The sequence below is a fragment of the Thalassophryne amazonica genome, chromosome 13 (genome assembly GCF_902500255.1).
Source record: "Thalassophryne amazonica chromosome 13, fThaAma1.1, whole genome shotgun sequence".
NCBI lineage: Eukaryota > Metazoa > Chordata > Actinopteri > Batrachoidiformes > Batrachoididae > Thalassophryne > Thalassophryne amazonica.
Window position 1 is genome coordinate 92,804,164 of NC_047115.1, and position 20,406 is coordinate 92,824,569.

The 20,406-nt window shown below is 42.2% G+C and overlaps 1 protein-coding gene across 1 annotated transcript in view; it reads right to left on the reverse strand.

Annotated features, from left to right (window-relative positions):
* smoc2 (SPARC related modular calcium binding 2) overlaps positions 1-20,406 on the reverse strand; it is a 132,113-nt gene that overhangs the window by 58,472 nt on the left and 53,235 nt on the right. The window contains exons 4-6 of the mRNA XM_034185118.1: positions 19,419-19,518; positions 16,025-16,069; positions 3,511-3,561 (exon numbers count right to left, since the gene is read on the reverse strand). Of these exons, the coding sequence (XP_034041009.1) occupies positions 3,511-3,561; positions 16,025-16,069; positions 19,419-19,518 (196 nt within the window). The remainder of the gene's footprint in view (positions 1-3,510; positions 3,562-16,024; positions 16,070-19,418; positions 19,519-20,406) is intronic.

The following is a 20,406-nucleotide window of genomic DNA, read 5'->3' on the forward strand; positions in this document are numbered from 1 at the left end:
CAATTTCCAAAAGCTCTGATTACCAGCCAGAAATGTTACCACTGAGCTACCATTGTGATCTTGTAAAAGGTATGAGAAAATGCCTGATATCAAGAAGAACATGGACGCATTTAAGAAAAATACAACCACACACCATATAAAAACAACACATTTTATTGAATCCCTCTTATCAAGCGGACAATGTAAGTATGATCCGTCTGTTCCTCTGCAGATGACCCATGCTCACAGATGTACAGTCATGAATGGGGTAGGGTATCGAGAACCGGTTCTTTTCAAGTATCGTTAAGAAATGATTCGATCCACCGATATCAATAGCCTTTGTGCTTAACGATTCCCTTATCGGTCTTTCAGAGCAGCTGTTGTTTTTGAGGGTGTTTATCGGGAAAATGATCATTCCTCTACGTTGATTACAGACCCTGCAGCGGCTCTGTAATCAACCGTTTCTGCAGCGCGACTCCACTCTGAAGCGTGGATTGAAGCAGTGCTTCGATCCACTAGCTCGTTGGTTCTTTGATTCGCTGCTCTTCAGAAATGGCAAGTCCGCTTCTTAACCCCTCTCAAAGCCATTAAAATATCGTGAGTCACTTTTGTGTGGATTAAAGTCACTAACTGGGACTCTTGTCTTGTTACAGTGAAGAAACGAGAATCGTCCTCTGTTCCAATGGCACAGCTCCAAATGCTGCGCGGGTCTCTGCTGAGACAGAATCCGGTCAGAGTTAACAACTTCAAAATGAATTGCCGCTTTAAATAAAATGACACCTCTTTCCAAACGTTGTAATGTAGACAAGAAACTACAATCGACTAAAATGTTTTTTTTTTCCCTCCCAAAATGAGACATCCTTCTTTCTTTATGAATTCAATCTCGACGTGCAGCACAACAAGCTGAGCTCAGATGTATGGAAAGACATTCATGCCAATAATGTCTGAAAGGAAATGCTTTTGATAATAACTACAGATTTTGTTTATTTCTGTTTATGTCCAGAGATCAAGGATCCACCATGTAGAGTTTATTATGTCCAAAGTTTAAGGATCCAGTGACCGATTTCATATTTATTTACTTTAAGACTCAATAAAATGTTGTTCAATTTCAATTTAATCGGCTTATAAAGTGCCAAATCACAACAAAATCTTGGCGCCTCACATAGAACAGTTCAACATAAAAAATTTAAATAATTAAATAAAAATTCAAATACATAATTAAAAACAGAAGTAAAAGAATAAAACAGATAAAAAAAATAAAAACTATTCATAAGAAAGAGAATAAAAATAGGCTTTAAGTCTTGACTCAAAAATGTCCATGGACTCTGAATGCCTCACAGTCGCAGGAAGACCGTTCCACAGAGTGGCTGCATGATAAGAAAAAGCTCTTTGACCCGCTGACATAGAAAACCTGTAAAGCCTACTTTTAGTACAGAAAAAAATTCACAACAGGTATCAATAAGGGAATCGATAAGGAATCAGATCAATAAGCGGAATCGCTAATGGTATTGATATCGATAAAATCTTATCGATACCCATCCCTAGTCATGAAATGACATGAATGAAATGCAGAGCGCTCTTATGTCCACATATGCTGGCGGTGTGTCCAGCCAGCCCCGCGCGTGTCCTGCCCGACACGCGTCTCTTGTGGACGGCGTGCCACAGGACAGACACCGCATCATGTGGAACAGAGCTCACACGGGTGACGTGACATTCAGATCGTTCGCTGCGTGTTATAATCTGACAGTCCGTTTCACCTGGGGTAGCCTGTCATTGTGCGCGGCATGCACTCCTTCGCTGCAGCCCATTGCAACAGTGATATATGTTTTTATGCATGTCCATGTGAGGACAGCAAGCAGACACACGTGCGTCACAATAGACAGTTGTTAGATCATGTCCATCCAAACACACTACGTGTTCCCCAGCCGTGATGTCCAGAACCACAGATCTCCACAGCTGCTCCTGTGGGCAGACACACCAACTGTCAGTTCAGCGCACACACCAACATCTCACTGTGTCTGTTTGCAAAACCACACTAGTGGGGGCACTTAGACAAATTTCACATCCAGCTCAACAGTGATCATCTGCTGAATGTTGTCGTGGTAATAGTGCGAATGCCACACATTTTCTAAGTGCCGTGAGAGTGATGTTAGATATTTGTGTATGTCAGCTGGAATTTGGCCGACACCTGCTGCAAGAGGGTTCAATGGGCTCTCACAGCGCACACTGTCTTTCAGCAACTAGTGTGCACAAATAGTTGTAGCAAAAGGTGTACAAGGCTTTGGAGGCAACTATGATTTTACACGTATTGCATATGATTTCTGCTTCATGCGCAATTTGACCACATTCGTACTATGTGTGAAGGGGCCCAAAACCATGTTCTGCACATATTACAAGAATATAGCTGTAGAAGAAGAGGATATGGATACTGGACTGGCCTGCACCTAATAGAGACTGTGTGGAGAATTTTTATTTTTAAATAAAAAATTAAAAAATGACAACCCTGTAATGTTGCACACCTTCAGATGTGTTTGTAGGAAGAAGGGGACAAAATAACAAAGAGAAGGAATATGCTTTAACATCCTAACTTTTCTGGAATGTGTTGCCAGCCTGACATGCAAGAATGGACATATATTAACAACTTAAATGAAGTTGACCACACAAAACATGAAATATTTTGGGTTCATACTGCCTGCAGTGAAACAGAAGTCAAACTAAATGTCAGAATTACTGCAGGGTTTTTTTTTTATTTGCATTTTACATACATCCCAACTTTTTCCTAATTCAGGATTGTACAACTGCTCATCTCAAGAGCTGAATGTGATTTAGTATAATAAGTCCTTTAATATGCTGTTTGTGAGGCTTGTGGCTGTAACGACCTGTGAGTAGTTCTTTTCTCTTTTAAACGCCTTGTTCACATGCATCTGGTTCTGTTGCTGTTGGGTTCCCGATAGACCAAATTGCAAAATGGCAAACTCACAGGATAATCATGAACGCCGCCTCAACCCATCTGTAAGCATACATGGTCATCCCGGAGTATCCCAGACGCTATCTGAACTATCAGGATTAGTGGGACAATCAGGAAGAAAATTTTGGACTGTTCAAAATTTTGATGCCGATAGAAGTCACAGGGAACCCAACCAGATCACCAGCAAGCTTGCAGCAACTTAACTGGGCCATCTGCATTGTCTTGGGAATCCTGCTGCAAGCTCATGGCATTAGACCTGCACCAAACGCTGATGCAGATCTGTACCCAATCTGTTGTCCTAAAGCTCAAAGCGGCAGCAAAACAAGCTGGCAGGGAAATTTTTCATCCTGTGAATAGGTGTCGCCAGTGGAAAGGTCACTGCCAGCTTTAGCTCAGCCCCTTTTGTAGCTTCAGATGCCATTTGCGTCCCGATTTATGTCTCGAAAGTAACAGGAACATGTGGACATCAGCATTTAAGGATGATTTTCAGTTGTGCTTTTGAGTCAGTCATACAGTACCTCAGCCAACAGAAGCATTCATCTTTGAATCTGATCAGAGCTCACCTTCTTCATCTGCAGGAGGCTGTGGTTCCACCACGAGGCCCGCCGACTCATCTGCATTTAGAATGGAGAATATTTGCAAGGAGACTATAATTACGCCAGTAAGCTAGACTTGACAACACTTGAAGTGTGAGATTTGCACATTGCCCGGCCAAGAAAGGTGAAGTAGAGGTCAAAGACAGAGGAAGAGTGTGCAGTTTGCTGAAAACAGAGAGGTAAAGAAGACTGAAGATGTATAGTGGTCATATATTTCTGTGGTTTCACGTCATGCAACATGAGACATCGTAACACTGCAGAAGACAGACTGGGGTCAGTTCAAATGAATGAACAGCAGATGAGGAGCAGTTGTCTCTGGGGTTCTCCTCCATCCCTTCCATCTTTCCATTACTTGCATACAGGATGTGAGAGCTGAGTGCAGAGGGGACACAAGGGGTGAGGAATGCAGAAGCCTGCTCTGAGACCGAGCAATTAAGTGTGGGGGAACGGAGCAGTGCGTTTATTTACTCTGTTTGTTTGTTTGATTTGTGGTAGAACGGAGACATGGGTGGAGGTTTAGGGACTCTTAGAGTAAAACCACAGGTCATAGGTGTGGTTAACCTCAATGTGGGTCAAACACGCTGCTTAAACTAAAGCTCTGTTAATGCATATATGAGTCAGAGAATCCCTGCGGCCCCTAATGGCTACCTAATCCAAAACGACCTTCTTTCTCTTTAACAATGAATTCTCTTTTGCATAACCAGGATTTTACATTTAAGCCAGTTTCTAGTGCCAGGCATTCATTCCCTCAAGCATGCGTGGTGGATAAAAATACACTGTGTGTGTGTAGATGGCTGAGACACACACACATGTTATTACTATTACAAATGGAAATGCCATTTTCAAAAGTATATTTATGATATGGACTTGCAGCACACCACTAATGACCTGTCTTTCCTTTGCGGTCTTTTTTATGATTGTAACACGTCTTTTAGCATCTGCCAGGAAACCCCTGCTCCATTTGTGGTCAAACAGTATCAGTTTAACTGCTGTTTGTCAGTCGTCAGCTCCTTATGGTTCCAGCATGGCAATAATTTTTTCAAGTCAAGAACCAAAAATGATTTTATGGTGAGGCATTTGGTGTTTAACACTTTAGCAATGCTTCCATGTGTATATATAAGAGGTCTGTTAGAAAATTATCCGACCTTTTTATTTCTTTCAAAAACCTGATGGATTTGAATCACGTGTGATTGCATGACCCAACCTTGAACCTTCAGGCGCATGCGTGATTTTTTTCCACGCCTGTCGATTGCGTCATTTGCTTGTAAGCAGCCTTTGTGTGAGGATGGGTGGAGTCTCGTCGTTTTTGCTTTGCAATGAAATGGCGGAACGACTGGAGCAGCGCGACTGTATCAAATTTTGCCAGAAACTGGGCGACAGCCAGGTGGAAACCATTCGGATTATTCAGACGGCTTTTGGTGACGATCCTATGGGCATCAAACAGATTAAGGAGCGGTACAACCGGTTGAAAGACGGCCACACAACGGTGGAGAGTGAGCCACGCTCCGGGCAGCCATCAACATGCTGAAATGACCAGATCATTTCCAAAGTGAACGCTGTGGTGATGCAGGACCATCGTGTGACTATCCGAGAAATTGCGGAAGAGGTGGACATCAGCACTTTTTTGGCACATTCCACTGTGACAGAAGATTTTGCCATGAAAAGAGTTGCAGCGAAATTCATCGGCACGAAGCTGATGGCGGAGCAAAAGCGCCTTCGTGTTGAATTCTCACAGGACATGCTGGACTCCGAAAAATGATGCCCACCTTTTCCACCATTCGGAAGATTCAGACGGCTTTCGGTGGCTTTTCAGTCGTGTGACTATCCAAGAAACTGTGGAAGAGGTGGACATGTCACAACATGTCCTGTGAGGCTTCAACACGGTGGCGCTTTTGCTCCACCAACAGAAGTGCTGACTCATTGTTTGGGTCTGTAGTGACCTTTGATGCTACCAGAAGTGATCGTGGTGTTAAAACTCAAAATCAGCTTGTTAGTAGTTGCAAGTGTACCGGAGACAATACTGTAAGTTATCAGTTTTCTGTAGCTTCCGATAAATTTTTGGGTGGTTTATTGGTTTAGCTGTACAAAAGATAACTTTTTCTTTTATCAAAGTTAATTTTTTTGGTTAGCTGTGCCCACCACTGCATGCAGGTTAGGTGAATTGGAAACTTTATAATTGTCCAGGTCTCCCTTGTAAAAGCGATCTCAATCTCAAATGGGACTAACCTGGTTAAATAATGGTTAAACTAAATTAAGCATCATTGAATGAAACTACCGCACAGATTTTTATGAAATTTTCACTGCAGATAGATATTAGGCCATGGAAGACGACATTAAATTTTTAAGGTGATCTGGATCCGGTTCTAGATTCTGGATCAAGTTTCACTTTATATAACCTTTGAAGGATTACATCAAAACTACTTCATGGATTCTCACCAAATTTACACCACAGATACATATTAGGCCATGGAAGACAACATTCAATTTTGAAGGTGATCCAGATATAGATTGGCAGACATCAGAATTCTATGATTGCTCTTGTTCTTTTATTTATCTGAGCACTTTCAAAGGATCACGGTGCCCGTGCATTCTGTCCTGCCACCGATCAGCTGTGTCATCTAATGGAACTCAGTTTTATGCGTGGCTTAGCTGTGAATGGACAGTCCTGCTCTGCATGCACGCACTGGACGCATGAGAGAAAAGCCAGATTTTCTCTTTGCATTTATATTTTTTCTGAGGACAGCAGTCTAATGATGCCGGCCGGCAGCAGGGACAGTGCACTTCACCTGTGTGAGACAGTGGATGAGGTGATACGAATTTTTGGTTTTTATTTTCATTGTCTGTGAACTTGAGAGACGCAGCTCAGTGGACATCATTCTGAAAAGCCTCTTTCACACTGGGCCAACGTAGAGTTGCATAATGCAGCATACCAACTACGCTGAGCTATGGAGCTCTACGCCAAGTTTACGCAGCTCTACGCCGAGTTTTTGGTTCCCTACACAGCAGTACGCTGAGGGGTACGCAAGGCGGACACAAAAAATTAAGCACGTTTAATTTTTTCAGTGTAGAGCACTGGACACACGCAGTTTTTACGCAGGTCTACACAACACTCCGCTACTGTATGTAAATCTACACAACACCTTGCTACTGTACACCAAGCCTCCGCAACCCTACACCAGGGCAAAAACCATTTAATTAATTAATTAATTTAATTTTTTCCTCAGTACATACCACACTGATAGATTTTATTCATCCCGCTGAACTCTGCTGGCAGTGAAGCTTCAAAACCACAGAAGCAGAAGTGGCAGGCCAAGATTCCATGTCCACTCCTCATGGACGGATCGCCAGAGAAAGGACATGTCCACATCCACTCACTGACGGATCGCACCTGCGACCACCGGCTGAAGCTCCGCGGTGCTTTCACCTAAAGTTCTCTCATGAGTGTGGCATTTTAAATAAAGTCCATTAACTCCTGTTCATGGATGAATCGCCAGCAAGAGGACATGTCCACATCCAGTATAACTCCTCACGAACCGATCGCCAGTGAGAGGACATGTCCATGTCCACTCATGGACGGATCGCGCAACTGCTGGTTGCAGTTCTGCCGCTTTCTTTCACCTCCTCAAGTTCTCTCAAGAGTGACTCCAAGCTCCTCACTCGGGAGGAGCTCGTAGTCGAGCCGCTGCTCCTCCATGTCGAAAGGAGTCAGTTGAGGTGGCTCGGGCATCTTTTCCGGATGCCCTCTGGACGCCTCCCTGGAGAGGTGTTCTGGGCACGTCCCATTGGGAGGAGGCCCCGGGGAAGACCCAGGACACGCTGGAGGGACTACATCTCTCCGCTGGCTTGGGAACGCCTTGGGGTTCCCCCGGAGGAGCTGGGGGAGGTGTGTGTGGATCGGGAGGTCTGGGCGGCTTTGCTTGAGCTGCTGCCCCCGCGACCCAACTCCAGATAAAGGGGAAGAAAATGGATGGATGGATGGAAGTTCTCTCAAGATTGTGGCACATGAATAAAGTCCATTAACTCCTGCTTACGGACTGATCACCAGTGAGAGGACATGTCCATGTCCACATCCAAGTGCTCCCCACCAACGTATCGCACGGGTCATCTCCGGCTGCAGCTTTCCTTCACCTCCTCAAGTTCTCTCACGATTGGGGCACGTTAAATAAAGTCCATTAACTCCTGGAAATAATGTATTCTGACTTTTTCCAATGTATCAAGTCCATCTGTGTGTCCAGACAAAACAGTGTCATGGAGCCAAGCTTCTAAGCTAACATCCCTGCGGACAAGGTTTTTTTTTTTTTCCCTACGCCCCACTTACGCAGCCATTCCTACGTACTAGACTCTTCTCTCTCCTCTCCTCTCGCCTCTCCTGGCCCCATATTGGCCTCTCTTCATTGGCTTCCTGTTAATTCTAGAATAGAATTTAAAATTCTTCTACTTACTTATAAGGTTTTGAATAATCAGGTCCCATCTTATCTTAGGGACCTCATAGTACCATATCACCCCAATAGAGCGCTTCGCTCTCAGACTGCAGGCTTACTTGTAGTTCCTAGGGTTTGTAAGAGTAGAATGGGAGGCAGAGCCTTCAGCTTTCAGGCTCCTCTCCTGTGGAACCAGCTCCCAATTCGGATCAGGGAGACAGACACCCTCTCTACTTTTAAGATTAGGCTTAAAACTTTCCTTTTTGCTAAAGCTTATAGTTAGGGCTGGATCAGGTGACCCTGAACCATCCCTTAGTTATGCTGCTATAGACTTAGACTGCTGGGGGGGTTCCCATGATGCACTGAATGTTTCTTTCTCTTTTTGCTCTGTATGCACCACTCTGCATTTAATCATTAGTGATCGATCTCTGCTCCCCTCCACAGCATGTCTTTTTCCTGGTTCTCTCCCTCAGCCCCAACCAGTCCCAGCAGAAGACTGCCCCTCCCTGAGCCTGGTTCTGCTGGAGGTTTCTTCCTGTTAAAAGGGAGTTTTTCCTTCCCACTGTCGCCAAGTGCTTGCTCACAGGGGGTTGTTTTGACCATTGGGGTTTTTACGTAATTATTGTATGGCCTTGCCTTACAATATAAAGCGCCTTGGGGCAACTGTTTGTTGTGATTTGGCGCTATATAAATAAAATTGATTGATTGACTGATAGATATGCAGCACAATGCAACTCTACGCAGGCCCAGTGTGATAGAGGCTTAAGTCCGTGAGTGGTTGTTCATGCTTTTCTTCATTATTTATTTAGTGATTTACTTTATGATTATTTTCAGTGCTTTTTCTGCCTAAAGTCAGAGGGATTTTCACAGCCTCTTTCACATAATAACTATGTAATAGTCCACATGCATCCTGAGAACTGTGTGCACAAACATGTCATCATTTCAGCCATGGCAGTGGTGCTCAACATCCTTGAGAGTGCTGCGTGGGATTCACGTGCAAATCCTTCAAAGACTGTGCCACTGCCGCTCGACGTTCAGGTTTGTGCTGCGTGCCCTGTCAATGGTTCTCCCCCGGTATGTTTGTGGACTGCTCAAGATTTGTGCCCATAATTTTTGTAGTCACTCTGGATGGCATTCAGTGGACAGTCGACCGTCATGCGTGCATGTGTTGGGAAGACCAGTTCACTGAGATGCCACATGAGAAAGTTATCGTCTGTTTTTTGTGCGATTTTGCGTCTCCACCACCACCTATCCATCAGTCAACCATCAGTGAGATCCTACCTTCAGTACAACCCCAATTCCAATGAAGTTGGGACGTTGTGTTAAATGTAAATAATAAAAGAATACAATGATTTGCAAATCCTCTTCAACCTATATTCAACTGAATACACCACAAAGACAAGATATTTAATGTTCAAACTGACAAACTTTTTTCTTTTTGTGCAAATATTTGCTCATTTTGAAATGGATGCCTGCAACACATTTCAAAAAAGCTGGGACAGTGGCAACAAAAGACTGGGAAAGTTGATGAATGCTCAAAGAACACCTGTTTGGAACATTCCACAGGTTAATTGGAAACAGGTGAGTGTCATGATTGGGTATAAAAGGAGCATCCCCAAGAGGCTCAGCCATTCACAAGCAAAGATGGGGCGAGGATTGTGTACAACTGTGTGAAAAAAATAGTCCACCAGTTTAAGAACAATGTTTCGCAATGTTCAACTGCAAGGAATTTAGGGATTACATCATCATCTACAGTCCATAATATAATCAGAAGATTCAGATAATCTGGAGAACTTTCTACACGTAAGTGGCAAGGCCGAAAACCAACACTGAATGCCTGTGACCTTTGATCCCTCAGGCCCGAGCTCATTTGAAAAGGTCAGACACAAAGTGGAAAAGTCCTCATTTGTTTTTGGTAATCATGGACGTCGTGTCCTCCAGACAAAAGAGAAAAGACCATTGACAACTATTACGAGGACTGCTTTCTTCCACCTGTGAAATATATTGAAGATTCTTCCCATCCTGTCTATGGCTGATGCTGAGACCCTGATCCATGCGTTTATCTCTTCTAGATTGGACTACTGCAATGTTCTATTTTCTGGTTTACTGCAGTCCAGCATTAGGGCTCTCCAACTGGTTCAAAATGCTACTGGCAGAGTTTTGACACGAAGCAGAAAGTTTGACCAGATTACAACCATTTTGGCATCTCTTCACTGGCTTCCTGTCCCTGTGAGATCAGATTTTAAGGTTCTGCTACTATCCTATAAAATTATTCACTGACTGGCACCTCCCTACCTAGCTGACCTAATTATACCCTACGTACCGACCTGAGGTTTGCGTTCTCAGGGTGCAGGACTATTTTGTGTCCCTAGGGTGAATAAGAAGTCTGCGGGTTATAGAGCTTTCTCTTATTGTGTCCCTGTTCTGTGGAATGATCTCTCCGCCTCAATAAAACAGTCAGATTCTGTGGAGACTTTCAAGTCCAGACTTAAGACGCACTTATTTTCCCTTTCATATGGCTAGCATACTGGCATAGTATAGTTCTGTGCTTTTTATTCTTTTAATTCATTTTATTAGTAAACGGAGCGGGCCGCGGCCTCAACTTTACCTAAATTCTGGATCTTTTAGTGAAGCTTAGGGCTCGTGGCTGGCGATCACATTAGTATCCTTTTTTGTTGCTGTTGTTTAATGCTGACAAATTATACTGTTTTTTTGTCTTTCTGATGCCTGATTCTGTTTTTTCTCTCTGTATAAGGTGCAGCTTCATCCAGAGATGGGTGTGGTGTTTGTGTTGAAAACCCTCCTGTCCTGTGCATCAACAGCATTTCTTTTCGTTTTGTGAATTGTTCTGTAATTTATGTTTGTAGCATGGCCCAAGCACAGGGTCATCCCTTTGAGTCTGGTCTGCCTGAGGTTTCTTCCTCAGAGGGAGTTTTTCCTTACCACTGTTGCTCTGGGGATTAGTAAGGACCTTACTTGTGTGAAGCGCCTTGAGGCAACTCTGTTGTGATCTGGCGCTATATAAATGAAAATAAATTGAAAATTAAATTGAAAAAGACCATCCAGATTGTTACCAGTGCAAAGTTCAAAAGCCAGCATCTGTGATGGTTTGGGGGGGTGTTAGTGCCCATGGCTTGGACAACATAGACATCTGTGATGGCACCATCAGTGCTGAAAGGTACATCCAGGTTTTGGAGCAACACATGCTGCCATCCAAGCAACGTCTTTTTCAGGGACGTCCCTGCTTATTTCAATCAATCAATCAATTTTATTGATTTTATTTATATAGCGCCAAATCACAACAAACAGTTGCCCCAAGGTGTTTTATATTGTAAGGCAAGGCCATACAATAATTACGTAAAAACCCCAACGGTCAAAACGACCCCCTGTGAGCAAGCACTTGGCGACAGTGGGAAGGAAAAACTCCCTTTTAACAGGAAGAAACCTCCAGCAGAACCAGGCTCAGGGAGGGGTAGTCTTCTGCTGGGACTGGTTGGGGCTGAGGGAGAGAACCAGGAAAAAGACATGCTGTGGAGGGGAGCAGAGATCAATCACTAATGATTAAATGCAGAGTGGTGCATACAGAGCAAAAACAGAAAGAAACAGTGCATCATGGGAACCCCCCAGCAGTCTACGTCTATAGCAGCATAACTAAGGGATGGTTCAGGGTCACCTGATCCAGCCCTAACTATAAGCTTTAGCAAAAAGGAAAGTTTTAAGCCTAATCTTAAAAGTAGAGAGGGTGTCTCTCTCCCTGATCTGAACTGGGAGCTGGTTCCACAGGAGAGGAGCCTGAAAGCTGAAGGCTCTGCCTCCCATTCTACTCTTACAAACCCTAGGAACTACAAGTAAGCCTGCAGTCTGAGAGCGAAGTGCTCTATTGGGGTGATATGGTACTATGAGGTCCCTAAGATAAGATGGGACCTGATTATTCAAAACCTTATAAGTAAGAAGAAGAATTTTAAATTCTATTCTAGAATTAACAGGAAGCCAATGAAGAGAGGTCAATATGGGTGAGATATGCTCTCTCCTTCTAGTCCCCGTTAGTACTCTAGCTGCAGCATTTTGAATTAACTGAAGGCTTTTCAGGGAACTTTTAGGACAACCTGATAATAATGAATTACAATAGTCCAGCCTAGAGGAAATAAATACATGAATTAGTTTTTCAGCATCACTCTGAGACAAGACCTTTCTAATTTTAGAGATATTGCGTAAATGCAAAAAAGCAGTCCTACATATTTGTTTAATATGCGTATTGAATGACATATCCTGATCAAAAATGACTCCAAGATTTCTCACAGTATTACTAGAGGTCAGGGTAATGCCATCCAGAGTAAGGATCTGGTTAGACACCATGTTTCTAAGATTTGTGGGGCCAAGTACAATAACTTCTGTTTTATCTTAATTTAAAAGCAGGAAATTAGAAGTCATCCATGTCTTTATGTCTTTTAAGACAATCCTGCAGTTTAGCTAATTGGTGTGTGTCCTCTGGCTTCATGGATAGATAAAGCTGGGTATCATCTGCGTAACAATGAAAATTTAAGCAATACCGTCTAATAATACTGCCTAAGGGAAGCATGTATAAAGTGAATAAAATTGGTCCTAGCACAGAAGCTTGTGGAACTCCATAATTAACCTTAGTCTGTGAAGAAGATTCCCCATTTACATGAACAAATTGTAATCTATTAGATAAATATGATTCAAACCACCGCAGCGCAGTGCCTTTAATACCTATGGCATGCTCTAATCTCTGTAATAAAATTTTATGGTCAACAATATCAATAGCAGCACTGAGGTCTAACAGAACAAGCACAGAGATGAGTCCACTGTCTGAGGCCATAAGAAGATAATTTGTAACCTTCACTAATGCTGTTTCTGTACTATGATGAATTCTAAAACCTGACTGAAACTCTTCAAATAGACCATTCCTCTGCAGATGATCAGTTAGCTGTTTTACAACTACCCTTTCAAGAATTTTTGAGAGAAAAGGAAGGTTGGAGATTGGCCTATAATTAGCTAAGATAGCTGGGTCAAGTGATGGCTTTTAAAGTAATGGTTTAATTACTGCCACCTTAAAAGCCTGTGGTACATAGCCAACTAATAAAGATAGATTGATCATATTTAAGATCGAAGCATTAAATAATGGTAGGGCTTCCTTGAGCAGCCTGGTAGGAATGGGGTCTAATAGACATGTTGATGGTTTGGATGAAGTAACTAATGAAAATATCTCAGACAGAACAATCTGAGAGAAAGAGTCTAACCAAATACCGGCATCACTGAAAGCAGCCAAAGATAACGATATGTCTTTGGGATGGTTATGAGTAATTTTTTCTCTAATAGTTAAAATTTTATTAGCAAAGAAAGTCATGAAGTCATTACTAGTTAAAGTTAAAGGAATACTCGGCTCAATAGAGCTCTGACTCTTTGTCAGCCTGGCTACAGTGCTGAAAAGAAACCTGGGGTTGTTCTTATTTTCTTCAATTAGTGATGAGTAGTAAGATGTCCTAGCTTTACGGAGGGCTTTTTTATAGAGCAACAGACTCTTTTTCCAGGCTAAGTGAAGATCTTCTAAATTAGTGAGACGCCATTTCCTCTCCAACTTACGGGTTATCTGCTTTAAGCTGCGAGTTTGTGAGTTATACCATGGAGTCAGGCACTTCTGATTTAAAGCTCTCTTTTTCAGAGGAGCTACAGCATCCAAAGTTGTCTTCAATGAGGATGTAAAACGATTGACGAGATACTCTATCTCACTTACAGAGTTTAGGTAGCTACTCTGCACTGTGTTGGCATATGGCATTAGAGAACATAAAGAAGGAATCATATCCTTAAACCTAGTTACAGCAAGACAATGCCAAGCCACATTCTGCACGTGTTACAACAGCGTGGCTTCGTAGTAAAAGAGTGCAGGTACTAGACTGGCCTGCAGTCCAGACCTGTCGCCCATTGAAAATGTGTGGCACATTATGAAGCGCAAAATACGACAACGGAGACCCCGGACTGTTGAACAACTGAAGTCATACATCAAACAAGAATGGGAAAGAATTCCACCTACAAAGCTTCAACAATTAGTGTCCTCAGTTCCTAAACGCTTACTGAGTGTTGTTAGAAGGAAAGGTGATGTAAGACAGTAGTAAACATACCACTGTCCCAGCTTTTTTGAAACATGTTACAGGAATCCATTTCAAAATGAGCAAATATTTGCACAAAAACAATAAAGTTTATCAGTTTGAACATTAAATATCTTGTCTTTGTGGTGTATTCAATTCAATATAGGTTTAAGAGGATTTGCAAATAATTGTATTCTGTTTTTATTTATATTTTACACAATGTCCCAACTTCATTGGAATTGGGATTGTACTTGGCTGAGAGACCACTTAGCAACACCAGGGTCAAAATGTGATTTATTCATTTGGAACTGCAGTTGCATGAAGAAGGGCATCTGGTGTAAACCTTGTGCCAAAGACTAATGGGGATCTTTACTGGATCCACTGTGGCAATCTACACTGTGTGTAGATTGACTGCAAATCCAAATCACAACAATGTGTTAACGTTAGGACAGTTAAAAGATAAGTGAACACCAACCAAGCCATATGGTGTGATTATACATCTTTATGAGGTAATTAAACAAGATCTGAAGTATGAAGTAAAAACTAAAAAGAAATCCAAAAATTGCTGGATTTTAACACACATCCAGGTCACAGCCAAAATTTAATCAACTCCTCCCTGATCCAAGAAACATGTCCTTACAAATTTTAGTCAAAGTCCCTCCTTTACTCTGGAGCAGAAGAAGAAGAAACATAATGAAAAGTAGAAGGATCTTTGTTGAATTAGTAATTTTCATAAATCATGTTCTTAAACTGAAAAAAAAAATGTTCTGGAGCAAAAGGAGGGAATATCATTTCTATGCTACTCAGCACACTTGTTTGGACTGTGTGAGACAACAAGAACAGCAATGGAAAGTCATCTATGGTAAGGCTATTATATTTGTGTTATAAGTGTATTTTTTGTGTTATAAACAAATGTGTTGAGTTTTCAAATGTTTAATTAAACTGCATGTTTACCTTAGCTATGCTCATTTGCTGAATGGCCAGAACAAAGTTTACTTGCTTTTTGTGCCTTGTACATTCAAATTAATTGATTCATTAACTTAGCATTGCTAAATTGGTGTTGTGAATAAATAATGGACTGATTTTGTGTGTCGCTGCATGAAATGGTAGCACCATGCTTCAAAAATAAATGAGACTTATCATGGACGCTGTTGTTGGTTTATACCATAGTCCAGGGGGTGGAAAAAAACAAGTAGTCTTTCTAAAGTGTCTGTTTTTGATCATTCATAAGATGTGCCACTCTACTTGTGCTTGCATGTAACTCAGAAGGTGAGTGGTGATCTAGTTTTGAATCATTTCCTGTACATACTGTAAGTGTGTACAGGCAAGAAGGAAAAAAGTGAGAATTCTGATCCGAGTGCAGAGGAAAGTGTTGTATGTTCCAAGCTTTTTATTTGTGGGTCCCCAAGTCTTCTGTGCCATTAAACAAATAAAAGGTAAGATTGTGAGTGTGTGTTGAATGTGCACCGGAGCCTGTGGAAAACGCAGTGGTTCGAAATCTGGAACAGAATTGTTACTGAGAGAGAAACAAAAAGTAGAACACAACGTGCGAGCATCTCCTCGAGTCTCACGTGGCTGTTGCTGGGAGAAAAATGTGACCAAGACAAATGAAGTTAGAAAGATCAGCTGATGTTCCGTTCTGTCTGCTCTCTGGTCATCTGGCACGCTGCTGGAGATGTGTGGAGGTGCAGCCATGCTTTCAGTGTGCAATAAAACCTCTGACTGTGGATTTGTTCCTCAGTAACAGAATGCTTTCCAACAGCCTTCAGGCAGCTCATTCTTACTCAAACGCACAAAATATTAGAGACAAGTGGATACAGGTGTGTTGCCCTGCAGGCCTACCTCACAGACACACAAATCAATATGCATACACACGCACACGTGCATGCTCAACGTGGCGTACGTATATCAAAAAAACGACAAGCCCGTGAGGAGATGGAGTTAAATTCTCACCTGCTTTTCCTGGCTCTCTTGTTGTAGCCCTCTCTTGCTTTGATCCTGAAAAGTGATAAGGTGGAATTAATTATCATTTCAAAACACAGATTTTTAGATGACCCCACATAATAATAATAATAATAATAATAATAATAAAAGCTGTGGCATTAGCTTAGGGGTTGGTGTTAGCACAAATGTTTTGAAATACCCTCTTAAAAATATGGAGACAGTTATTATGAACAAGAAAATGCAGATGTCTACTGCCCCAAGTATATACCTCCTGAAGTCACCCCCGCCCCCCCCCTCCACCACACCCACATTAGGGTGCATCAAATTAGGGTGGATCTAGGCAGCTGAGAAAAATGTGTATCTTGGACTATCAATTCAAACCTGCCACATATCACTTGTTTATTTGTTGTTCTTGATGGCCTGTGTCCATTAATGTTCACACAAATAAGAACTGTTGTTCACTGCCTTCTGAGGATTCACACAAAATATTACCCAGATGCTACTAACAGCAATCCTTCCACACTATGTTAGTCAATCAGAATATCTTCCCCGTACATGTAAACTTTCCAGTCTGGTGTGGCACAGCTAGGCTGTCCCATTTTCAAGGTTGCTTGAATGTGGCCAATATGACTAGCCTTCTTTGCCCCAGTAAAGAAAAGATACAACAGGTGATGTATCCACATCGGTTGGGACTCCAGTGAGTGCGGTCACACTTCCTCCTCTCTTTCTGTGTTTTTCTATCTCTGCCACAACCTTCAAAAGTCCCAACTTCACCAGACCATGAACTCTTCTAACTATATTTGGAATAACCATGGAATTGATCAGCTGGTCTCTCAATGTTATGGGCACCATCTTTTCAACAAAGAAATCAGGGCTGGGGGACCCTGCGTGCCCAAGTGGAACCTATCCTGCAGGCTATGTTCTCAACACCTTGGAGAAGTGGCTCGTCGTGTGCTTGGCGCCACTCTCCATGGAAGACGTTGAGGATTTATTCTTATTTGCTTTTATGGCAGGAGGGCTTTTGCTGCTTGGATTAGGGGCTGCCCTGACCTACCGGAAAACTGACAAGACGACTGCTACCAAAACCACAACCCCACACCTGTCTGTCATGATTTATGAGGTGTGCAAGGTGGTACAATCTCAGACTGTGTTAACTCTTGAAATTAAAATGCAAATTGGAAATCATCTCAGAGCTGCAATGAATTGATGTTGGAGACCAGTGAATATTCACAATTGGATCTGGACGGTCAAAGCAGCCGATTTGCTCTGTGTAAGCCTGATCCTGTCAGATCTCAGAAGCTAAGCAGTGCGGGACCAGGTTAGTACTTGGATGGGAGACCTCTTTGGAACACCAGCAGCTGTGTGTTTTTCTCCAGGTAACACTGGAGTTGCGTCAGGAAGGGCATCCAGCGTAAAACCTGTGCCAAATATCAATGCGGATCTGGTTGTATCCACTGTGGCGACCCCGAACACAAAACGGGAGCAGCCGAATGGACACCAACGGAACTGGATGGTCAAAGAGAGGCCATATTGGAACTCTGTGCTTCTCTACCTAACCAAAACATGGCAGCCTTATCAGCTACCAAAGGTTAAAATGCCCCGTTTGTTTTTCTCCAGAAGGATTTCAACGGTCTTGGTGAAGCATCTGGCTCCCTCTTCATTTGCCCTTCCCTACAGTCTGCGGTTGTCAAGGCCACTCCAGACTCTATGCATACACAGACAGAGACTGATATGAGCTCATCTGCACACATGACACACACCCGCCACCCCCTCCATTGTGTTTCTATCCCCACCCGGCCTCCGCTCTGCCACTCCCCCGAGTTCCGCCATGCACCAGAAATGCTGCTGCAGCCCCCACACACTCATTGCCTCAATTCAGACGACAGACTGTTTCAAAGCTTAGCGTACATAAACAAATCAAATGTACATGTGTGGTTGTTTTAGTTCTGACGTGTGCCATTATTACGTTCAACTAATAATAATTGTGGATTAATTGCTGTATTTTGGTGTGAATATGAATTGCCCTTCTAGGATCAATAAAGTTGTTTGAATCTTGAATCTCGGTGTATCCTGCTATGCCCAAACAATCCCAAGAGCCGCTGCCTGTTTTTTTTTTTATAGATAAAATAGTTGGTAAATAAAAATAAATCAAAACAAAAGGACAATTTTGTTCTCCATATGTACAATTGTATCTACAATATATGATACAAGATTCCCAGGCAACAGAGGATAGCTGTGTCAAAAGCTAATGATGCAAAAACAAAATGTTCATTGGTTGAGAATGTCTCATTGTGACAGGTTCACCTCCACTGTCTGAAGACCAGGTTTTTTATGGGACACAGCCTTACAGGTATACTGCCCCTGAATTCGGACACAGCCATACCACCACCATCAAGACCAGATCAACCGCCAGTGAGGCAGCCAGTACACTTCACCTCCAGTTCACAAGCACCAATGGTTTTAAGATCTTCACAACAGCCAATGGTTTTAGGATCTCTATGAAATTCTTAAGCCACATCCATTGGTGACATCATAGTGTTTAATGTTCTGTAAGAATTTTCCAAGCAAATTCAAAGAGATACAACATGGTGCTTTAATAGGAGTTTATACTTTTTGCAGCAAGCTAGTTGCATGGAGCAGTATTGGGATCACAGAATTTCAGGGGTTTTTCATGGGCTATATAGCTTTGGTAGAATTATGATACTTGTATAATCCTCATATAATAATGTTTTGTAGCATCTGCCAACATTAGTCATGGTCACTTCAGTCCCCAGGTTTGTACCATGTCCCCGTTCTAACATGACCCAAACAACATGTGATGATGGTGACACCTATGTCAACTTCTCCTGCATTCAGCTTTATGTTCATGTTCTCACATACTGCTTTTCCAATCAGGAGTTAGAATACCACCGGTCTAGAGTGTATAAACTGATACTACTCCGGCACAGTACTGAAACTTACTGCTTTGCTGCTGTTACTTTTCCAGGAATCTGACAATAGTTCCAAGGCTGCCCTGCAGAGATGGGGAACTGTTTGTTTGATTCTAAGAAAACTGACTTTGCTCACAGTTTTGCTTTATTGCTCAATTCTGCAGCAGTGATTTTCTGCATATTTTACACCACAGCTGTGCCACTTGAGCAACACAGTCCTTGGGTGATCTTTCAATTTCAGCAAGCTTCAGCCTTCTCACAAACCACCGAACCCACCACACACACACAGGAGGTCAGCTGATTGCTTCATTTTGTGTAAATGTCAATACATCAATCATAATCTCATTGTAGTCAGTCATTCTAGTTAGTGTATATGAGGTATTTTACAATAAACTCCTGTAGGAGCACTGAAAATCTCCACGGATGAGCAGTAAAACAGTTGTAGGAGAAGCTGCCTGCCTAAAGTCACTTACCTTGACACCGAGGTTTTTTATTGGCCACCGCTGAGCCGCTGATCGGTCGTCCATTGGGAGTGACACACCAACAGTATCCAGTGTAGCTGTGGCACTGAACCTGTCATCAACACAGCATGGGGACACAACATCACCACAAACCAAACCATACGGGAACACAAATTTTGAAACACTGCAAATCCACTTAAAGTGTAAAATCATGGGAGAAACAGTGAACCCTGAGCAAAATCTTTAGAATGAACAGAAAATCTCTGTGTCTCCAACCTAGAAACTATTGTAATTTTATTTATGGGTGATTCTTTAACTACGGGCACTATTGGCCTTGTAAATGTAATTTCCACCACACCATTGCCTTACAATATAAAGCGCCTTGGGGCAACTGTTTGTTGTGATTTGGCGCTATATACATGTGCTCTGATGTCACTGTTTATCTCCATAGAAACTACCCAAACAATCTTTCATACAAACTGTTTAAAGGGACATTACAGTGTTGTGGTGGAAATTACGGCAATAGCGTGGGACAACTACATTGTGTTTAAAAAACAGTTGTATGACAGTGAATACCCCAATTATGTTTTGATTATTTTACTATTTTATTCAGAGATATTTTAAAACCTTAGAAAAAACGTTTCTTTACCATTCATTTTTATCATTGAAGATCAACTGTCTGTCGGGTGTGAGACAAGCACAAAACGGCAATATTTGCATATAATGAAGCTGAAAAAAGGTGAAAGAGTCATCATAGACTACTAGAACAAATTTCTTAACACACTTTCATTGTAAAGATAACTATAAAAGTGTGAAATGTCCCTTTTTTTTTTCTGTTTTTCATACAGTATGATCAAAGGACATAATAAGTGCCAGTAGTCTAAGAATCACCCTTATATAGTTCTGATTGTTAAGCCTGCAAATGATACCACATAGCACCTGCAGCTAAACAACAGATACGATGAAACTGAACTGACAACAAACATGAGTAATATCCAGC